Source organism: Cavia porcellus, unplaced genomic scaffold, assembly GCF_034190915.1.
Source record: "Cavia porcellus strain 051 isolate PalLab524CR breed Dunkin Hartley unplaced genomic scaffold, mCavPor4.1 scaffold_4, whole genome shotgun sequence".
NCBI classification, from domain to species: domain Eukaryota; kingdom Metazoa; phylum Chordata; class Mammalia; order Rodentia; family Caviidae; genus Cavia; species Cavia porcellus.
The window spans coordinates 44,187,876-44,210,242 of record NW_026947487.1 but is presented as its reverse complement, the minus strand read 5'-3'; the positions used below and the strand labels follow the sequence as shown (position 1 = coordinate 44,210,242).

Below are 22,367 nucleotides of genomic sequence, written 5' to 3'. Positions count from 1 at the left end.
ATTCTACCACATGTGATTAAGTAAAATGTTGGCAGATTCTTTTTGGCTTGAATATTAAAAAGAAAAATGATGAGAAGAATATTTCTCCCGCCACGGTAGCCAGAAAGTTAGTGCTGGGCTTACTGTGTGTAGAATGTGCGTGAACCCTGCACGCGGAAGCGTCTACTTCTCTTGCCTCCCGTTAAATAGCGCTTGTGCTTAAATTGCTGCCCTGGGTCTGTGAGCTGCCACGCATCTGGGGAAACTGACAGATAGTGCTAGGCGTCAGGGCTTTGATGGGGGAGCACAGACAATGTTACTCAGAGCTTGTGATTATCAGGCTCAAGAGCACATTCACAAGCAGAGTGCAGTGGCACTACTTGTAATCTCAGCTCTCCGAGGCCGAGACAGGAGGATCCCCAGCACGGGCTACGTAGAGAGTTCAGCTCTAGCCTTAATACACAGCAAGATCCATCTTAAACAAAAAACCAGAAACATTCTCCTCTCCATAAGTAACCAGCTGTTTCTAAACAAGCTTATAACTCAAATAAAAGCTCTTCTCTCAGGCCACAGGTAGCTCTGGCAAATGCCACGGTAACACATCCTCTCTGCACCATGCAGTTGTGTTTGTCATCGGCAGTGGATTGTACAAGAAGTTCCAGCCGCAGGGCAACATCATGGGTAAAGTGGCCAAGTGCATCGGTGTAAGTACTGCTGAGACGTGCTCTGTTTCCTGGGGACCTCTCGTGGACAGCAATCTCAGTGGCCTCTCATTTTGTGATGGGCGCAGTGGTGTATTTTCTGCTCAGTGTTACCCTCGATTAAAATGTATACTCAGTTCATTGAGTATTTTATTGACTGCATTATAAGAAATCACCATAATATTTTCTAAAATTCCTTTCTCTCTCTCTCTCTCTCTCTCTCTCTCTCTCTCTCCTTTTCTCTCTCTCTCTCTCTCTGTCTTTCCTTTTTCTCTGAGGATGAAACCCAACCCAGGGCCTCGCACGTATATTCTGAACCAGTGCCCTATTCTTATTTTCCTTTTTTTCCTCACTCTTTATTTTCTTAAAACTGTACTTCCGGCTGGTCCGATGGCAGTGGGTTATCAGAACTTATTAACATTGTGTCCCTAAAGTTGGTATACCACCCCTCCACTGCTAAATTTGACTGGGTTTAAAAAAATTTTTTTTTAAAAATGTTCTTCCAAATGAGTTTTCAGTCTTAAATTTTTTGAATGATGCTCAGTGCAGTTACTAGAAAGTTTTTAATATGTTTGGAACCACCTAGTATGTAAATCTAGTTTCTCAAATATAAACTTTATGAAATTAAAGACATCATATGTTTCTGATAAATTAACAACCAAATTGAGATATGTCATAAATGGAAATATCTCCCTGAATTTTGAAGATTTGTGATGAAAAAAGAATATAAAGATTCTCATTAATTTTAAATAGATTATATATTAAAATCACATTTGGGATTTACTGAGTTAAATAATATATATTTAATGTAAATTATACTTATTTTCCTTTTTATTTTGCTACTAGAAAATTTAAATTGGAAATATTTTTTGTGTTATGTTTCTACTAAACATACATCTCTACAGGATCTGGAGTGTGGTGATGTGACTCTGCTTACCCCAACTGAAACATCTTAATTAGGAAAAAAAATTAGGAAACTAGAGATGAATGCATAAGCTGTGCCTTTCAACATGCTCAGTATACTGAATGTACAATTTTATATTTTGCTTTTCTCTGTTGTTTTTCCACTAACGGGTGTGTAATTGCAATAGAGTTCCCTGATGAAGTTGTTAACTGTTTTTGAAATTTTATTCATCTTCCTTCTTTCAGTTTGCCATCAAAAACAGGTTCAGGCACCGGAGTAAGGAATTTTCCAAGAGGCAGCACTGGCTGGACTGGGCTAAAGAGAAGTACGATGTACGTAGCCATTCTCACTACCGTGCTTGTAGGTCTTCCAGAGACCTCCAAAACCGCAGCTCAGTGTATTGAGTCTCCAGGACACAGTTAGCAGTGAGACCCTCTTCACTTTATTAGCCCATTAAATCAGGCTCCACATGAGTTTGGCTTTTCCCGTTTTTATGTTTAAAATACGTTTGCAGTGTAATGATTACATTCCTCATGGAGACTTGGTACATGTACATAGCATTTTCTTTTTTAAAGTTGAGAGCTTGATAAACAATGGACATGATTTAGCTGAAAACACTGTTACCTTTCCTTAGTTTTTCAGTAACTATTCGTGATTATGATAAACATAACATCAATGAATACAGAAGAGGTAAGGGGTGGGGGTGGGATTGTAGCTAGTGGAAGGTACCAGATGTTCTCGCTCATCTCTTCTGTGCTCTTTGGGACCGTCAGTCAGCTCCCAGCTTGTCTCTAGACACAGACGTCTGACTCTGAAATGAATGGTGTCGGGGCTCTGTGCATGACACCTCCCTTGTTCCGTCTTCCCTCCCTCCAGGAGCGGCTCATCTCTCAAATCAAGATGGTCATGAGGGTGCTGTTCCTGTACATTCCTCTCCCCATGTTCTGGGCCTTGTTTGATCAGCAGGTAAAGTTTTTGTGTTTAGCAAATGCACTCTGAGTCCTGCTGTGTACACAGCCATACTGCGTGGTTAGCTCCTAAGAAGGTTCCCTTCCAGGTCTTCACTTACTTAATTGTTTTATCACACTGAGTTTATCTGTAGGAAAGAAAAAAAGAGTTCTCGTAGCTTCTGTTCACTGTTACAGTGAGGCAGATGAGGCAAGCATGGTCAATAAAGCAGCCTCACGGGCAGCTTTATCAGTGTGCCCAGGATTCCTGCCAGTCAAAACTGAGAGGAGAGCGTATTTCCTACCGAGCCTGCAAGGTGAAGAGGTCCCACTTTGATGGGGTCCGTGGAGTGCTGAGAGGTCCTGCTGTCTTCCTCTCTGAAGCAGGATGCTTGGGCTAGAATGCCATGGGGCATGGGAAGCGAGTGCACAGAAGTCACCCACAAAGCGGGGACCCAGCCCAGCAGGGTGACAGGTCACCCTGCTCTTCCTACCCCAGCTGCAAGGCTCACGTTAGAATCCCACACAGTCGTGCCAGACAACTCCATGCACAGCGCTCAGGGGCTGAAGGAAACTGGATGGTGTTTCTTTTGGAAACTGAAGTTAAAAAAAACAAAATGATGAGCATGTGTTTCTTTTATTTGTTTGTATCTGTACAGGGGATCAAACTGACGACAGGCACTTATGCCACTGAGCTAAATCCCCAGTCCCTAAGCATGTGTTTTACTGTACAGAAGCTACTGTTAGTGTAACCCTCCCTTGGGGAAAAACTGAGCATATAGGACCCCTCGGAACCAGACTCATGCTGGAGTGAACCTCTCCTGGCCTGCTGCTGGGTGCCTAGGGATGAGCATGCCTCGCCCTCTGTAAAGGCCGTGGAAACGCAGCACAGGCCCGTGAGGCTGCACCTGGGGTTGCGTGTGAGGTGCTCAGGGACTGCATGTGTTAAGAACACGCAGCAGCGATTTCTTCCTGTGACATCCTCCTGGTGGAGGCAATGGGTTCTCCGGAAAGTTTCTGTGTTCAGTCTTCTGTGGAAATCATTACTAGGGACCTTACCATCGCTTCTGCCCATCCACTCAGGTCCCTTTGTTCCGCTGGCCAAGTCAAAGCAGGCATTTATTTTAATGGAAATAAAATGCTTTATTTGGTGTTGGCTCCAAGGAGAGGGTGGGGCCTCCTTAGGCTCTGTCACCAGCTGGCCGTGTCCAGGTGTGCAAGGGTCCTTAGTAGTCGGGAGCAGAGGCGAGGCGCACCGCAGACATGCACATCTGTGCACTAGGGAGGCCTGTGTGCTCCGCCCAGCATCTCCAGCTTGTCCCCACTTCTCTGTGGGAAGGAACGGGGCTGTGGTCCCCCCAGGCTGGCGTCTGCACGTTCTGTCCCTTCCTGGGCTGAGGACGGAAGGGGTTGGTTGTACACTCAGCAGGAGGACGTTTTCAGGAGCCACTTATCTACAAAGGAGAAGCTGTTTATCTCTAAGAGGAAAACTCTAACCTGTCAGAGATCATTTCATTTCACCGTGCTGGTTACAGGATGCCCGCTGTGTGTGAGACAGTTTAGCCTAACCGGGCTGCCCAGGGTTAAGTTCGCCCTGTCCTGAGGAGACCCACATTAGCCCCTCTAGACATCCAGGGTGGCTCCTGGCAGTTGGAGTGTTCTAGAAACTAATGGCAGTGAGCAAGAACTTTGCTGAGTGTGGGGAGCCATTGTCACTGTGGGGGTGGCAGCAGGTCCACCTCACTCTGAGAGCCTCGCTGCATTGCGCGTGTCCTTCCCAGGGCCCCTGGCACAACAGAAATGTAGCTTCGCACTTTCTACCTGTTTTCTTGGGGCTGGGAGGCCAACTTGATGTTTAAGACTTTAAGTCCTGCAACATCTCAGACCTCATTGCTAATTTAGAAAAGACTTGGGAATTTTTAAAAAGCCTGTTCCCAACTGATGCAAAAATGTGTTCATTTTTAAGGGTTCCAGGTGGACACTGCAGGCGACAACTATGAACGGGAATATTGTAAGTTTGGGGTCTCATATTTCACCTTCCCCTTCCCAGTACACTTTGTTTTAGTGCCTTTGTCCTCTTTCTCCTTCCCTGCATGGCATTTTCAATGAGCTTCCCCCTCCACTTCTTTGCAGGGAACTATTGAAATCCAGCCGGATCAGATGCAGGTAGGAGGAAACTGCCGAGTTTCTTCTGGAGCCCCAAGGGGTCCTTGTGACAGCGCTGATGTCCTCTCTGCTTCCCCTGCAGACCGTGAACGCCATCCTGATTGTAATCATGGTCCCTATTTTTGACGCTGTGATCTATCCGCTGATTGCCAAATGCGGCTTCAATTTCACGTAGGTTCCCAGTTGGTTGGGGCTGGTACAGATGCTCCTGGTCTGAGGCTTTGCCCAGGGACCACACCTCTCTCTGCTTCTGGCACATCGGGGCAAGACTGATTTCTGCCAATTGATGGGGATGCAGACCTCTAATCTCAGCACTCTAGGAGGCTGAGGCTGTAGGACTGGAAGTTTGAGCCAGTCTGGGTGATTTAGAAGTTCAGTACCCTGAACTTCTAAAGCTAGGAACTTAGCTTAGTGCTCAAGTGCTTGTCTGGGAAGTTCAGGGTGGTGAGTTTGATCCCTGGTACAAAAAGAAAAAGAAAGTTAGTTTGGTGAGACCTTGTCCCAAAAGAGGATGTAACTCAATGCAAAGGCCCCGGGTTCACTTCCTAGTACTAAAAACTTAAACTAAATGAAAAGATTTTTAAAACAATAAAAGTTCTATAAATTGTGCCTGAAAATGCCTCTAATTAAGACTGTCTTATGTAAGGTCTCTGTATACGATGAATGTCTATGCTTTTTAAATGTTTATTATAGGGGCTGGGGATTTAGCCAGCGGCATAAGCACCTGCCTTGCAAGCAGGTGGTTGTGGGTTCCATCCCCGGTACCAAAAAAGTTTATTACAGTAAAATACACATGGCCACTAATCACCCCTCCAAATATTCCCCCTCACTTTGAACATAGTTGCTCCATTGTTCCTCACTTTCTGAAGCAGTTTGGAACTCTAGGAGATGTGAAGAAAACAAAAGCAAAAATAAAGAACGACGTTACGTGCCATCCTGTGGAAAGACAGGCTCATAAAAGCATGGCAACCTGTCCTCATCCACCTGAGTCACTGGAGTGGCACTCTGTGATTTGTGGTTCTTCCCCAAAGTCAAAGTGACCATAAAAGTAAGCATTTTAAATCAAGACATGAACAACACAACAGCAGCCACGACAACACAACTAAAGACACTCGCGAAGAGATTTCCAGAACTGCTTCAGAAAGAGGCCACAAAGAAGGGATAAGTGTGTTCAAGGGGAGGGGAGGGCTTTGAGGGGGACTGATGGTAATGTCCCTTATTGTAATAAGTACTTCTTTAAAAGTACTTATTAAGTACTTTAAGCAGTCACCATATTTTTTAATCACACCATGTAAACAATATAAATGTGAGCCGCAATCCTGAGTATTACTACAATGATCATTTCTAGAAATGAAAAACAAAAATTCACACGAGAAGCTGTATTCCATCTGCTCACCTTAGCCCTGGTCACAAATACTGGACTAAGAGACATTTGCCAGTGCCTGCCTCTGGAGGGAAACTGGTTGCACTGGAGTGAAGAAGCCCTTGGAACCTTATCCTTAGCACCTCTGTAGGAGGCTGGCTGAGGTTCCCCTTTTTATCTCCATCAGGTCCCTGAAGAAGATGACAGTTGGGATGTTCCTGGCTTCCATGGCCTTTGTGGTGGCTGCAATTGTGCAGTTGGAAATCGATGTGAGTCTTCCCTCGAATCTCCAATATCCTTTCCTAGTGGATGTAGGGGGGGCTACAGAATCTTTCTCCAGAGCTAAGAGGACTTGGGGGCACCAGGTCTTGCCCTACATACACTTCTAGGCCATGGAGCTACAGGACAGTGTGAGGCGAGGGTCAAAATAGTCCATTTCCATCCGTTAACACTGGATTCTCACACTGTGAGATGTGGCTGGGGCCAGGGTCCAATGGGTGTGCTCTGTTAAGACAGTGACGCATATGGCTTCCACTTGCATCATAGGAGGACATGTAGGTTCTGTTGCAGTCTAAACTTGCAGGAGATCTGATTAAGTTCACCATTCACAACCAAGCAACACTTCAAAGTACACGCATAGGGGCTGGGGATTTAGCTTAGCGGCATAAATGCCTGCCTTGCAAGCAGGCAGTCGTGTTTGATCCCCGGTACTGATAAAAAGGAAAAAGACAAAAAAAAAAAAAAAAACAAAGTACACGCATAGTCTTTTTGATGGAAATACACATTTTTGGATGCTCATATCTCAATAATGGTCAGTTCTGAGCTCATCCACATATCTGTCAGACCCACATGCACTAAACTAGTCTAATGTTGTTAGCATGAGATTAGGCCTTAGTCCTAGAAGTAGGTGCTGTGTGGTACGTGAAACATGAGGTGAGAGCCTCCCCGCCACCCGCCATCTCTCTGTTCCCAACCTTCTCTTTCAAGTTCTTTAAAATTTTTTTAAAAATTGAAAAACTAAATTGTGGTACCTATAACATGAAATTTAGTGTCTTGCCCATTCGTAAGTGGCATTCCATGCATTCTCATGGTTGCGTACCCATCACCAACGTCCTTCTTCATCCCAGACTAAATCTTTGTACTCATTACATATAAATAACTCTCCCTTCCTTCATCCCCATCTGGCATCTGTCATTCTGCTGTCTGTATGAATCTGAGTGCCTAAGGCACCTCAAGAAAGCAGGATCATGCAGTGTTTGTCCTTTGGGGATTGGCTTGTTTTACTCAGTGCAGTGTCCTGCAGGTTCATCCACACTGTGGCGTGTCACAGGATTGCCCTCCTTTTTAAAGGCTGACTAATACTCCATGGTGTGGACATGCTATATTTTCTTTACACACTCATCTGCGATGCACACCTGGATTCCTTCAACCTCTTGGCTCCTGGGCACAAGCCCGCTCTGAGCATGGGTGTGCCCACTCTCTTGCTCATGGCTGGCTTTGTGGGAAATGAATTGTGGGAGTGGAAGTGGACTGCTTTGGTCACACTGGATTTGAGAGAGATCATTGTAAAAATGAGACAGATACTCTAGTGTAAAAAACTGAAAAAGTAAATAAGACCCAAAATGTACAATAGATCCTGTGAAAGTGAAAAGGAAAGGAAAAGAAAGTGCTCAAAAGGAAAGAACGACTGGGATGGGGAAGGGAAAAAAGAAGGGTTATATATATATAACCTTTTCCCTTTTTTTATATATCATATATCATATCTATGATAGATAACTATCATATCTATCATGTATCATAGATATGATAGATATCTATCATAGATATGATAGAGATTACTATACTAGTAATCTCTGTTAGTTGATCAAAAAGAAGTTTGTGTTGTTTGATCATTTTTTCATGCCTGTATCTTATAATCTGAACAACTACTTGGAAGATAACAATAAGCAATATATCAACCAAGGTTAATCTCTTATTATTTTGTTTTGAAAATCTGTATCATTGTTTTTTATTGTTGTTGTTTTTTGTTTTGTTTTGTTTTGCTTTTGTACCTGGGATTGAACTCAGCACTTCATACTTGCCAAGCAGGCACTTACACTATTGAACTAAATCCCTGGCCCTCTTTTTTTGTTTTTAAAATAGAAAAAAAAAAAAAAGGATGATTTGATGCTAAAAAAAAAAAAAAAGGAAAGGAGACAAGGAGGCAGACAGAGGAGGCCGAGGCTGAAGGAATCCGTGAGAAGATGGTCAGAGCATCACGTTCGGGGCTGAGCCCGGGGCTCAAGGAGGGTCCACGTGTCAGGCTCAGGCCTCCTGCCAGGGGAGGTGCTCATCCAGCCCTTGGCCGTTCCAACCCCTCAGACACAGGCTTCACCCGGCACCCTCTGAGCTGGAGGTGGCCAGCAGCCTCTTTCCAGTGCCCTCCTCATTCCAAATAAATGCACACCCTCTGCTCTGGTCCTCACAAAGGAAGGTGAGGGACCCACAGGCACAGTAGGGGTGCACAGGTCCCTGCCAGTGCGGTGCTGGACAGCAGAGGGACAGCACAGTGGGTGTCAAAACGTGAAGGATAATGACCTTCTTCTATGTGGCACTGAAGAACTCACTGTCAGTGTTTTCTTCTTTTGCACAGAAAACTCTTCCAGTCTTCCCCGAAGCACACCAGGTCCAAGTTAAAGTCTTGAATATTGGAAACAATAACATCATCGTATCTTTTCCTGGAGACACAGTGACCCTGAACCCGATGTCTCAAGTAAGCAACTTTCTTTCCCATCTTCTGTCCCAAGTGATGCTAGGACTTGGAGAAGCAGTTTTTCCTAGGCCCTGTATGAATCTTCCCAGAAGCACAACGCCTCCTCAGTTTCTCTCTGCTCTAGATCACTGGGCTTCAGGCTCGAATCTGTGTACCGACCACATTCCTGCGTGTGAGGGTGCAGGTTCTGTTTTGTTTTGGTTTTTTGATTTTTCTGTTGGTTTTGGTTTTTTGAGACAGGGTCTCACTGTGTAGTTCAGGCCTTGATCTCACCATGTAGCAGGCTGGCCCCAAATTTGAGGTGTTCCTGCCTCAGCCTTCTGAGTGCTATAATTATCGGCACTCACCACCAGGATGCAGATTCTTAAATCCAGGTCAGAAATCCTACATTTCCACAGGCTCCCAACTGCTCCTGTTGTCAAAAACCACACTTCAAGTAGCAGAGAAGAGCAGTGGTTCAAAACTGGGTGACTCTGTTCCCTGGGGAACATTTGGCACTCTCTGGGGACTTTCTTTTTGTCATTGACACTAAAAGTATGCTGATGGCCTCCTATATGTAGAAGCAGAGATGCTGACATTTAGCCTTCAGTGACAAAGAATTACCTGGCCCAGCGCCAAGATTAGGAAACCTCGCTTTAGGTATCTGTTTTCTGTCCCAACCTTGAGTTCATATTGGGGTCACCCAGGAACCTCTGAAAACCCTGGAGCTGGGTCCCAACCCCAGCGATGCTGGTGCAACTGCTCTCCTTCCTGCTCAGCTGTGCGTGGTGTGACTGCCTTTGACCTTGCCAAGCTAGTGACCTTGGAGATGTACAGATAATGAAAAAGCACATAAAAGATATGGAATGTCACTGGCCATTACCTACGGGGTGACTAGAATCACTTTTTTCTTTTTCTTTTTTGGTTTTTTGAGACAGCATCTTTCTGTGTAGTTCAACTGGTCCTGAGCTCGCTCTGTAAGTACATTAAGACTTACACACGTCCAGTTCCTGACTCATGGCTCAGCACAGCACTGGCTCCCTCAGGGCCATTGCCTTTCCTCTGCTGCTATTCTTGGCCCAGTGTCTCAAATAATTTCCATGGCATTTATTTTCATGAAACAAAAGTAAGATGCTTGACGAGAAGTAGAATTCCTGTGATCATGCTGTAAAGCTTCCTACCGAATCCGTGAGGCCGAGGCAGCCATGCCAGCTGCCCACAGGCATTTCTGATGGGTAAGAACAGGAGCTGTGGGTATGGACATGTTGAATGCCAATAACTGTGCCATTACGGTATTGAATGTGCAAAACAAGACTGGCATTAACAGGGACTCCTTTCCCCCCTCAGACAGACACATACACGACCTTTGGTACAGACCAACTGCCAAGCATCAACGTGTCTTCCCCCGGGTCAGCAGTCACTGCGGTAGCCCACGACTTCGAGCAGGGCCACCGCCACACCCTGCTGGTGTGGGGCCCCCGTGACTACCACGTGGTGAGTAGCTGGCGTCTGCCTCAGCTTGCTCTGTGTGAAGCTGGAGACGTGACTTTCTCTGCTGTGGTTTTGTTTACCTCTCTGTGGTATTGTATCAGACCGTCCTCACTTTCTTCCTTCTTTAGAAACATGAGTCAGTTGACTTCCAGTAAAATTCTAAGATATGGGAAGAATTAAATACTAAGTAAAATTTTTAAAAGAATTGAGTGGGAGATGTGGAGATTTAACTCAGGAGCTCAAGCGCCTGCCTGGTTAAGCGCAAGGTCATGAGTTCAATCCCTGGTACACCACCCAAAAAAGAATCGAGAAGAATATGCTATGTGTACAATTTATTATACGGTCACTTTCCTCAGTCTTTGCTTATTCAGAGAGCTATTGGGCAACTGTGTTGTAAATTCTTGAAAAGTGGTATTCTTCCTGGAAGTCAAGGATTAAAAATAATACAGGCTCCTGTCAGTCTGGAAAAAATAGAACCTCTCCAATGTAATAAAATTATGCTCTTACTACTAGGATAAAGTTTGAAATCATCCGCTGAAATGTTAATGTGAATTTATCTTCAGGAATTAGATATCAGAATTTTTTTAAGTTACTCTTTTCTCTCCTCAGGTAAAGGATGGGCTTAACAATAAGCCAGACAAAGGAGAAAATGGAATCAGGTATGAATATTTTTTTAAAATTCAAATTATGTTACTTTCTGATGAAAACACATAGTAAAATCCAAGTGGGGCCAGGAGTATAGCTTAGTGGCACAGTGCCTACCTGGCAAGCTCAAGGGCCTGAGTTAGATTTCTGGTACCAAACAACAACAACAAATCCAACTAGAACAAGACTATAAAATGAGAGTATGGGGTCTATCCTAAGAATGTTAGGCTAGTGCAATATTTTTAAAATCAATTCATATAATCCATCATCTAAATAAACTAAAGAGGAAAATCCATATATCAGCTGATGCAGAGAAAGCAGCCAACATCCATTTATGCTGAAAACTCTAAGCTAAGTTAGGAGTAGAGGAGAGCTTCCTTACCCATAAGATGGACACCTACAAAAGAGTTTCCTGGCGAAAGTCTCAATGCTGTCCCCTAAGATCGGGAACAAGGACATAGTATTCTCTCCATTTCTATTCTACATCCTTCTGCATGCCAGAGCAGCGAGACAAGAGAAAGTCACAAAGCCACACAGACTGGAAAGGAAGAAATAAAGCTGTCTCTACTCACAGGTGATGTCTGTCTATATAAAAAGTATCCAGAACTTTACCCAAATCAAGGTCACAGGGCCGACAACAACAGAAATCCATCCTGTTCTCTGTACAAAATAAACCCCTGGACCCAGGCATGGTGGCAAATACCTGTAATTCCAGCACTCCAGAGGCTGAGGCAGGAGGACTGCTGCAAGTTTGAGGTCAGCCTGGGCTACCTGGTAAGTCTAGACAAGACTGAACTACATGGTCAGACTTTCTCTTTCAAAAAAAAGGAAATTAAAATTTTAATTTAACGTCATATCATTTACAATATCTCCCCCCAAGTTTGAAAGATATAGTATAAACTGAACAAAATGTGTGGGATTTGAATACTAAAAACCATAAGATACTAATGAAAGAAACCAGTGAAGGTTAAAATAATGGAGATAGGATATGTACATTAATTAGAAGACTTGATATGGTACCAGCTCTGTTCTCCCAATTGATCTATAGGTTGGTTTAGTGTGATTCCTATCAAAATCACAGCATTACTTTTATAAATATAAACAACACAATTATAAAATTACATGGAAAGACAAAGGAAAAATAGCTAAAATATGATTTAAAAAGAATACAGTTGGAACTCGTATCACTACCACCTATAAGACTGTGTAAAGCTACTGTAAACAAGGCAAAATGGTATTAGCAAAAGCATAGAGCCATATGTCAAAAATACAGAAATAAACCACACAAGTCAATGGTTCTTTGCCCAAAGCACAAAGACAATCAAATAGATTGAAGAAATTTTTTTCAAAATGGTATTGAAACATTTGGACATTTGCATGTAAAAATGAATTTAACCTAAACCTCATACCTGAGCCAGGTACCATGGCCCATGTGAACTAATGGTAGGAACTATTGATAATCCCAGCTTGTGGGAGGCTGAGGCAAAAAGATTGCAAGCTTGAGGCCAGCCTGAGCTACAGTGCAAGTTCAACGCTAGTGTGGATTACGTAGTAAGACTTTGTCTTTTAAAAAATTTTAATAAACTTCGTATCTTATGCAAAACTCTTGCTGAAAATTGTTTAAAATTCTTATATTTCCTATATGCAAATTAACTCAAAAATCAATTAAAGATCCATATATAACATGTTAAACCTTAAAATGTATATAAGAGATATTAAGAAGTCCTTGGAACATTGAGTTCTTAGGACACCAAAAGCATAATCCATAGGAGAAAAACTTGATAAATTAGACTTCACTGAAACTAGAAATGTTTTTTCATCTCCTACCTAGAAGAATAAAAAGATAAGCTACAAACTGGGAGAAAATTCTTATAAACCACATATATGACAAAGAATTTGTATCCAAAATGTAGGAAGTATTCTCAAAGCTCAGTAATAATAAAATTACCTAATTTAAAAAATAAAGCAAAAGTTCTTACAGACATCTATCAGAGAAAATACACAGATGGCGAATAATCACATAAAAGATATGAAACATCATTAGTCATTATCTATTGGGTGACCAGAATCACTTTTTTTTCTTTTTTTGAGACAGGGTACGCAGTTCAGCTGGTCCTGAACTCACTGTGTAGCCCAGGCTGGCCTTGAACTCACAGCAATCCTCCTGCTTCAGTCCCCCAAGGGCAGGTTTTAAGGCATGCACCACCACACCTGGCTAGAGTCACTCCTTAAAAACTGACAGTAGTGAGCGCTGGTGAGGATGCAGAGAACCCGGAGCTCCCTCCATTGCTAGGAGTGCAGTGTGTTACAGCCCAGTGAGAAGCGGTTAGGCAGCGTCTGCCGCCCAGTCCTTTGCCTTTTTTCAGCTCTCAGCCCTTTTTACTTTTTATCTTGTAACAGTTTTGCTAAATCTCTAAATTGCTCAAACTTTCAGTTCTCCCACTGCAGTCTCTGAAAGTGCTGGGGTACTTTGGCAGGTTTTTTAAAAAAAATAACGATAACACACACTTACCATAAGAGCTAGATATTTAACCTAGAGAAATGCAAACTTACATTTACATAAATATCTGTACACAAATGTGTCTAGAAACCATAGTCACCCAAATGGTCTTCAGCAGGTGATAAGAATATAGTACCTGGGCCAGGGATTTAGCTCAGTGGCACAGGAGCCTGCCTAGCAAGTGCGAGGTTGTGAGTTTGATCCCCAGTACCAAAAAAAACCCCTAATGTATATCCATCCATACTACTTAGCAGGAAAAGGAACTAGTAATACACCTCAATATGAATGCATTTCAAATGTCTTATGCTGCAAAAGGAGCCAGTCTCAAAAACTCACATACTATTCCATCCTTTTACATGGCATGCCAGGAAAGCAAAATAATTACAGAGAGGCGGAACAGATTAACGACTACTCTGAGTTAAGAGTGGAGAAAGGATTTGACTACAGATGGCATGACTTTGGAGTGATTCTGACTGTGATGTACTTATGAGCTTAGACGTGTTAAAATGTAGAGAACTGTATGGTCCCCAAGCCACGTACTATAAACAGATTCTGTAAGAAATTGAGGCAAATCTGAGACTAGATCTCCTTTTAACCTCAATCTTCAACTCTAGCCCCATTCTTCAATGATGGTACCTTTAACAATTTCTGATTTTAACTTTTACTTTGAATCTGAATGCCCCCCTCAAAGCTTCATGTGGTCATAGGAGGGGCTTTTGGAGGTGGCTGGGTCTGGGGTGTGTGATGCTGGGATCAAGGATGTGATGCTGGGATTGATTCATGGCACAATGCTAGGATTACGGGTGTGAGTGCTCCCTGCCCTGGGTAAAATATCAGACAGGAAGAGGATCCGTGGTTGTCACTTGTCGCCTGTCTCTTGCTGCTGTTTCCTGTCTGCTGTGCAATGCCGTGCCCTACACACACATATCATGCCACCCAGCCTTGGAGCCAGCCAATTATGTTATGAAACCTCTACAAACAATAAGCCTAAATAACCCATTTCTCCTTTAACTTTGGGTATTGGGTATTTTGTCTCAGCAATGAGAAAAGTAACTAAGACAGCACTAAAAAACAGAATAATAGACAAGTAGTTATTACTAGGATGGTATCCATCACTAATATAAATTATAAAGAAGTTAACTTTTCATCTTCCTCACTTCCAATTTGTTTCACATTTATCATTTCCATGCTTCTGTTTCCATGTACTAGAATGTGTCTAAAAATAGATCAATAAACAGTTTATACTAAGATCATATATAAACATTATCACAATAATATTAAAGTATGATCAGTCTGAAAGAGAAAGAATGTAAGAACATACTCTGTATCCTTGAAAACAGGTTAAAATCTTCTGAACATCAAGGTGGATTGGACAATCCTATCATGTCCTTGAGTGGTTCAGTTCTGCCCACCTTGCTGGCTTCGATTTGACCAAGACCCTCTTACCCTTCCTTCCTTCCTTCTTTATTTTCCCTTTCTTTCTTTCTTTCTTTCTTTCTTTCTTTCTTTCTTTCTTTCTTTTTCTTTCTTTTTCTTTCTTTCTCTTTCTTTTTTTCTTTCTTTCTTTCTCTTTCTTTTTCCCTATAACCCAATGAGCCATTTGTTCACAAAGGCACAAGCCCTTAGCCAATCTCTAGGCTTCCACCTTGTTAACCATGCTGTGTCCAGGGAGTCCTTTTCCTCGCTAAAAACCCACTCTCTGCCTGCTCTGTGGTCTCATGCGAGTACCTGCTCCATGTCCCACTAGCAAGCCACTGTCCTCATCGGCTTTTCTGCTGTTTGCCAGGCAGGTGCTTTTCTTTCTTGGATTCCTGTCATCTTTTCTCCGATTCCTTTCTTGTTGGGAATGGGTTGCAGAAGGCTCTGGCAGGAAATGCAGATCTGAGGTGAACTCACGCAAGCCCCTCCACACGGAAGAATACCTTTTCCTCTTCTCACTCCGGGCTCGTTGGTGGACGCCAGCATTTCCTGCCAGAGCCTTAGGGCTACATCTCTGTGGGCGTCTGGACTCGCTTGTTCCAGTGGGGAAAATGTGTCTCCAGTCTTCTTAATTTATTTCAACTTCTCATCAACCTTTGATAACTTCTTTCTCTTTGGCATTTCCCGATTTCTCTGCAGTGTATCTAAATGTGGGCATTTTATTCATCTTGCCAGCACAGGGAGCTTTCAGGATTCTTCCCTCATTTTCTTTGTTCCCTTCTTTGCCAGAGCTGCATGACCCAGGGCCCCCGAATGGGTAGGTCACTCTCATGAAAAGTTGTGTCCTCACTGGTCCCCTGGCTGAAAGTCCAAGAAAAGGGGGCAGCAAAGCTGCTTTCTTCCAAGTCTGCTGTCCTGCACTTGTAGGTGGTGGTCTCTGTCTGTGTCTCCGCACGGTCTTTCCTCTCTGTGTGCCCGTGTCCTCCTAATCTGCTTTTCATATAAACACACCAGTCATATCAGCTTAACGCTCACCTGGTGCCTTGTTTTACCTCTTTAAAGACCTTTACTCCAAATAAAGTCACATCACGGACTCCAGCATGTGAGTTTGAAAGGGATGCATATCAGCCCTTGACACCTTCTCTCAGATTTTTGGGTTTGCCCCTCCGTTCTAGCCCCACACAGAGACACAGCTGCCCTAGAGGATCTGGGAGGAAATAAGCTGCCCACGGTCACCTGGCCCTCTCTGACCTCTGCATCTATGTGGAGCTGACATCCCCTCTGAGGTTTCCTTTGTGTCTTGGAATGGTTTGCTTTGATTTGATGGAAATCTTGGCACTTTAGATTACAGTATGTTTTCTTAATCCACTGGTTCATTACTTAAAAGCTTCATTACTTAAAAATTGTCTCTCTGATGAAATCTTGAAAAAGAAGAGATGTGTGAGTTTAGCAACATATCACTCCCACCCCCACTACCTGTGTGGTAAAAGATAAAAATCAGAAACTTTTCTTCTATTAACTTACAATATCAAATTCTTAAGGAGCAAAGGTTTTTTTTTTTTTTATTTCAGTAATATCCTAGGTTTAAATAGGGAAAATCTAGAAAATGGGTGTCAGAAAATAAATAGAACAATTTCAATAATTTCATGAAGTCAGACTTCTGAGTAATTTATGAATTAAAGCAAGAATATACAAATTTTAAGCAAGTGGAATTCTTCTGATTACATGGTTTGAGTAATCTGCAAGATTTTAAACCCTTATCTTAGGTTGGCCTTTAAATAAAGTGGCAATTCTTTTGGTCAAAAATTAGTTGAGAATTTGAAGTTCAGCTTTCTTATGTGTTCTTAAACATTGCACATTGCTACATATTATATGTATTCATAAATACTATGGTTTATAATATTACAGATAATATAAAATGTATTATTTTAATAGTTAGCCATATTGGTATACGCGTCCCTTATCCATTCGCCTTGCTATTGTGTAGTATCCCATTACATGGGCATACCACAGTTTAGTTATACATTCTACTGTTCAACAAAAGTGAGGTTATTCCCATTTTTCCAAATAATATGACTTTGCACATTCTTACCTGTTTCTTTGTCCATACATAGGAAATTTCTTTAGGGCAGTGGCTTTTACACTTTTCTTCATCCTTAATAAAAATAGTTTGAACATGCACGTGAGTCTGAAGCAATGCATACATAAAGATGTGTGAATGTGGTATCCTTTACAAATCCCATATAAAAGTCACTGTATTCAATTAATATGTGTCACAGAGCTGATGAAACTTGACCACATATTTTATGAGCATAAATTTTAAATCATTTTTTATAGAATTTAAGTGCACACTAGTATTTCTTGTTCTCTACGTTTGACGATCTGCTATGAGCCTTCACTCACCTACTTGGTAGGGAAAAATCAACTGGTCTTATCTTAGGCAGCAGCCTCCTCAGACCTTGAGTAGTACAAGAATTTCAGAGTCTCCTGTGGCCTGCACCACCCAAGGAAGTGATCTCTAGTCACCTGCCCTTGCTGGTCACTGCCTTTGTGCTCCTCAGCAACAGCCCTGGCACTAAGACCAGAGCTTGTTGGGTGTCCACTTCTGCATTTCAGCAAAGTCCTGGTCCCTCTAGAGCCGCACCGGTCTCTGCTATCTGAGAGTTAATTCCTGGAAACTGTCTGTGCAAGCCTTGTCAAGATCCCCCTCTTCCCCTGGCTCCCAGACGTAAAGGAAACAGCAGGTTTTGCTCCTTGGCTCTTTAAAGAATCCCTGCCCGGGGTGTTTTCCAGGTACCGGGCAACTTTGGGTCTTGGTCCTTCATCTCTTTAGCACTAAAGCTTACGGAGCACCAAGGCATGGCTGCCTATTGGATAAGGAGAAGATCAGTATTTATTTCAGTGCCTACTTAATTATCCCCAAATATCATTGCACTAGATTTACAGAGTACTTAGAAAGTACCTGACATGTATAAACACTGTTAAACGTATTCTTTTAGGAGTGCTATCGTGATTGGGTAAGCAAGAACAGACCTAGGCTTGCTAACTTTCTGCCTTTAGACTCTAGGAATTCTCTGGAAGCATCTTCAATTCCTTCAAAAATGATAGCATAGCCTGACGTCTAGCACATGTCTGGAATACATTATTCCATTTACTGATAAGGCAGATGGTTTTCTGTTTCAGATTTGTAAATACTTTTAACAACGCAGTCAGCATCACAATGAGCGGGAAAGTTTATGAAGATGTCACCAGTTATAATGCCAGCGAGTATCAGTTTTTTTCTTCTGGCAAGTAAGTACCTGTGCTGGATGCTACGCTCCAGAGTTCAAGGGTATCCAGACATTTTCTTTGAAACAATACACTGAGACTTCCATGCCAAGACCATTAGTCTCTATTATTCTTTTTCTTCATAGAAAAAACTTCACAGTGAGCTCAACAGAGTTTCCCCAGACATGTCTACGTGACTTCCAGTCTTCCAACCTGGAATTTGGCGGCGCCTACACCTACGTGATTGAAAGGCAGGTCAGTAGCTCAGTCCACCCCACCCAGAGTGCTGGAAATGGTCAGGATTAATTCAACTAGTTCTTCAACTTATCACTGACAAAAAAGTTAACCACTAGAATAAAGTTCAGCCGATTGACATACACTGACTAGGAGTTCATGTTGACTGGTATCAGATGCTTCCCTGTAGACTACAGACGTGGACTTTAGGAACTTATACTTCAAAGACAAATCAATGTCTTAAACAAATCCGAATTCCAATCTACTCTAATTTAAGAGGAAAATATTGCTGAGTATGTTTCCAATCCAAGACCATCCCATCTCAGATAGAAAAGGCGAGGTTGCACACTCGTAGTCAGACTGTCAGACTTCCTTGTTAACTTGCACACCACACCTCACCAGAACAAGCAGCATGCCTGCTTGAACAGTTGTTCTAGAAGCAATCTTGACTTCGATTTCAACTTCCTGCCTTTGCCTTACTGCTCCAGAGTGACGGCTGTCCTGGCATAAAGCAATTTGAAGATATTCCGCCCAACACAGTCAACATGGCTCTGCAGATCCCGCAGTATTTCCTCCTCACCTGCGGCGAAGTGGTCTTCTCCGTCACGGGACTGGAGTTCTCATATTCTCAGGTTTCTAGTTTACTGGTTTTTTACTACCCCTCTCCTACCCTCCTGCCTTCAAAAATGCTTCTGAGACTTGATTTAAATCATAAAGCACTACATGTTTATAGTTTTTAAAAATTCTAGAAAGTACTGTATCTTCCACAAAGCAAGGGTGTTAAGGTTTGAGGAAGATCCTGGACTCTCTCCTGAAAAAGAACACCACTTGGGTAGCTATGTGTCTGTGTCCCCACTGTCACCCTTGCTCTTTGTGTCCTTGATGGAGACATAGTGCAGTTGTAGAGCCCTTGCCCAGAGCATGCAAGGTCCTAGGTTCAAGCCCCAGCACCACTTTTAAAAAACATACAGGAAGTTTAGAGTTCTAAGTAAAAAAACTATATTAGTGATTGCCAGTAGAGTCATGGTAGTGGATTAAACAATCAAATGGTATCAACTACCCTTAAGTGTGCTCACTGCAGATCTCTACATCATTATAGACAGGATTCAGTGAAGACAGTTAGCTCCCAGCAAACACATCAGCTAAGACCTAGCTTTAAGAGCAAGCTCAAACATGTTGTTTTTAAGTACATTTGACAAACGAGGCAAAGTTTGTTGATACTTAAGCTTAATTTCAGAACTATTTTATCAAAACTGCAGTTACGATCATTGTCTCCCACAATTCTTGTACCTTCAGTTGTGGTAGTTAAGATAAAAGTACGAGCTGGATGATCCCTTCCTGTGACAACCTGGACCTCGCAGTCTAACAAAGGCAGCGGGGAGCAGAGCTTGAAGGGGGCTTTAGGCAGTGCTGCAGGGAGGCCTCAGAGGAGCAGGCTCCCAGCCGAGAGCAGTCCCCTGAGGGCAGATGGGCTGGGGCGCTGGGCTTTCAGCTGTCCTGTGGCAAGGCCTGTGGCTCTGCAGATCTGTGTTTTCCTTAAAGGGTCGCTCTGCTAGTATGCGGAAAGTGACATCCATGGGTTCCAGGATGCTGAGCAGCAGGAGGGCTCGGGAGCTGGGCTGCCCTGGGGAGGACCCTCTCCACTGAAACAAGCCTGACCTTTAACGATGCACTTTGAGGGCAGCCTGCTCAGTGAAGTGAATTTGTCAGTTGTGTTCCACTCTGAGATGGAGCTCAAGATTGGGGTTCACCTTGATTTGCTTTCCCAGGCTCCTTCCAACATGAAGTCGGTGCTTCAGGCAGGATGGCTGTTGACGGTGGCCGTCGGCAACATCATCGTGCTCATTGTGGCGGGGGTAGGCCACTTCAATGAACAGGTACGGGAAACTGGGGCTCCCCTGCACTAAGAGTCATCACTGTGACCATCCCTTGCCATCTCTAAACACACAGCCATTTGGGTAGCAGGTGGATAAAATTGCCAAATCAGCTGGACAGGGCTGTCACCCATAGCTGTGAGGCTGAAAGCATACCAATTCTTATTTCTCCCTGGTGTGGTACAGTTGGAAGCTGACAACCAAAATAGCCCGAGCGAGTTCAGTCCACACTTGCCAATGTGGTTTCCTGTCGAAGGAATCATCCTTCCTAGCTTCAGCGACTGCAGCTTACTTGCCCTGAACTAGGCACATTTTCTAGAAACTTTTGTAATACCTCAAGGTCAGGCCATTCTTGAAGCGGTGGCAGTTTTTCCAGCTAAACTAAAAGGAGGGCTTTTCTGACAGTACAACTCATTCCTGCAGCACCAGGGCACACAAGCTCTACCTCAGAGTTGTCTGTCACCACAGCCATGTCATCCTCTCCCACGCCAGGTCCCACAAAGTATGTGCTAAAGCCTGGTGCTTGGAGCCCCAGGGGCCGCCCAGGGATACTCAGTAGAACCCAGCACATGCTTTTCCCCACAGAGGACTGCTCAGTGTTCTTTTGGTTCCGTCCTCCAGGCATCAGCCACGTATCTTAAGACCAGAATGTTTCAGAAATTCTCTTGTATCCTCCATTCATGTTGTATTTCCTGCCCTGTGCTGTTAGGAAATCTTAGCTGTTCCTTACACTTTCAAGAAAAGCTGGCCAGTCCCCCACCCTGCACGCCTTGCCTACCAATTTTCCAAAACAATTTAAAAGCACCTTGCACTTAAGCATACCAAGAAAATGTACGTGTAATATATGCACTAATGCGACCTGTGTTTTTTTCTTACTCTCTCTCTGACTCCTCAAAGTGGGCTGAGTACATTCTGTTTGCTGCGTTGCTTCTGGTCGTCTGCATCATATTTGCGATCATGGCTCAGTTCTACACTTACGTGAATCCAGCAGAGATTGAAGCTCGGTTTGATGAGGAGGAAAAGAAAAAGAACTCGGGAAAGAGTGACCCGTACGCTTCGCCGGAGTCAGTCACCCAGACAGTGATGTGAAGGTGAGGGAGCGTGTGGACGACAGACTGAGCCAGCTCGCGCCTTGACCTCCGTCCCCAGGGCGCAGGACACCCCACCAGAAGGCCCTGGATGGGGAGACTTTGGAGCTGTGAACCATACCTGGAAAGCTATTTTCCAAGGAGCCAGCAAAGAATCCAAAATTCTAGAGGCAATCTCTTTTTGTAGGTCTTATTTAAATTACACACATTCCCTTTTTTAACAGAGAATATACCTTGCATTTAATAATTCCTCTCTTGCTACACAAATTAAACTATTTTGGACTAAATTTTTAAAAGGTAACAGAGTTCCATATTTTCTCTAAAACTCTTTTGAGAACAATGTTAAATGAGATGTTAATGCCAAAAGTGAATTTTCAGGTATATAGAAAGTGCCAGCTGGTATTAACGGACAACCTTTTATTTTTCTCATCCCTACCTCTTTTTAAATTATGTATAACTCAAAAGACAACTAAAATGAAGGCCAGTAATGATGTTTGAAGTTTCAGTGATGTGAAATAAATTCCTATTCTTAAGAGTAAGTGTTCTTGTGTCTTTGGGTAGGGTAAGAAATCTTTAACATGCTATGCAGCTATAAAAGTATTGTATGCGCGTTAAAATTTCATCAGAAGCGATGAAAGCAGTGCCCACACAGGGTAAATCCTGGGGATGTGAACCATCAAAATCTGTTCCCCGGGCTAGGTTCTTTCTACGGGTGTGTATGTGTACCCCGCACGGTGTTTTTCTCAATACTGACCAGCATTTTTCTGTTGGAAACAATTTTTCCAGAACATTGTAGACACTCAATGCCTAATTTGTCTTACAGCTATTGATCATTTAATTATCCCAGATGTCAGACCCAAAACGATTTTTCTCTGACATTCTTCTGCAAACAAGGGGTGGTTCTTAAACTCATACGCTACTCTGAGGATTGAAAACCGTTACTGGATTAGAACAGTTCACGTTTGACCTCAAAGATGTTTCCACCCAAGCCTGTGGCTGCGCTGCAGGGGCTGCATTGAAGCTGAGACTTAGTCCAGAGAAAAGCAAACAGGATTCAT

The 22,367-nt window shown here is 43.2% G+C and overlaps 1 protein-coding gene across 1 annotated transcript in view; it reads left to right on the top strand.

The window, feature by feature from the left end:
• Slc15a1 (solute carrier family 15 member 1) overlaps window positions 1–21,844 on the top strand; it is a 47,486-nt gene extending 25,642 nt beyond the window's left edge. The window contains exons 9-23 of the mRNA XM_063246960.1: window positions 601–683; window positions 1,830–1,916; window positions 2,461–2,550; window positions 4,498–4,542; window positions 4,665–4,697; window positions 4,780–4,868; window positions 6,248–6,329; window positions 8,693–8,812; window positions 10,139–10,285; window positions 10,892–10,941; window positions 18,030–18,137; window positions 18,260–18,368; window positions 18,836–18,979; window positions 20,117–20,224; window positions 21,119–21,844. Of these exons, the coding sequence (XP_063103030.1) occupies window positions 601–683; window positions 1,830–1,916; window positions 2,461–2,550; window positions 4,498–4,542; window positions 4,665–4,697; window positions 4,780–4,868; window positions 6,248–6,329; window positions 8,693–8,812; window positions 10,139–10,285; window positions 10,892–10,941; window positions 18,030–18,137; window positions 18,260–18,368; window positions 18,836–18,979; window positions 20,117–20,224; window positions 21,119–21,310 (1,487 nt within the window). The 3' untranslated portion in view covers window positions 21,311–21,844. The remainder of the gene's footprint in view (window positions 1–600; window positions 684–1,829; window positions 1,917–2,460; window positions 2,551–4,497; window positions 4,543–4,664; window positions 4,698–4,779; window positions 4,869–6,247; window positions 6,330–8,692; window positions 8,813–10,138; window positions 10,286–10,891; window positions 10,942–18,029; window positions 18,138–18,259; window positions 18,369–18,835; window positions 18,980–20,116; window positions 20,225–21,118) is intronic.
• Window positions 21,845–22,367: the final 523 nt, after the last annotated feature.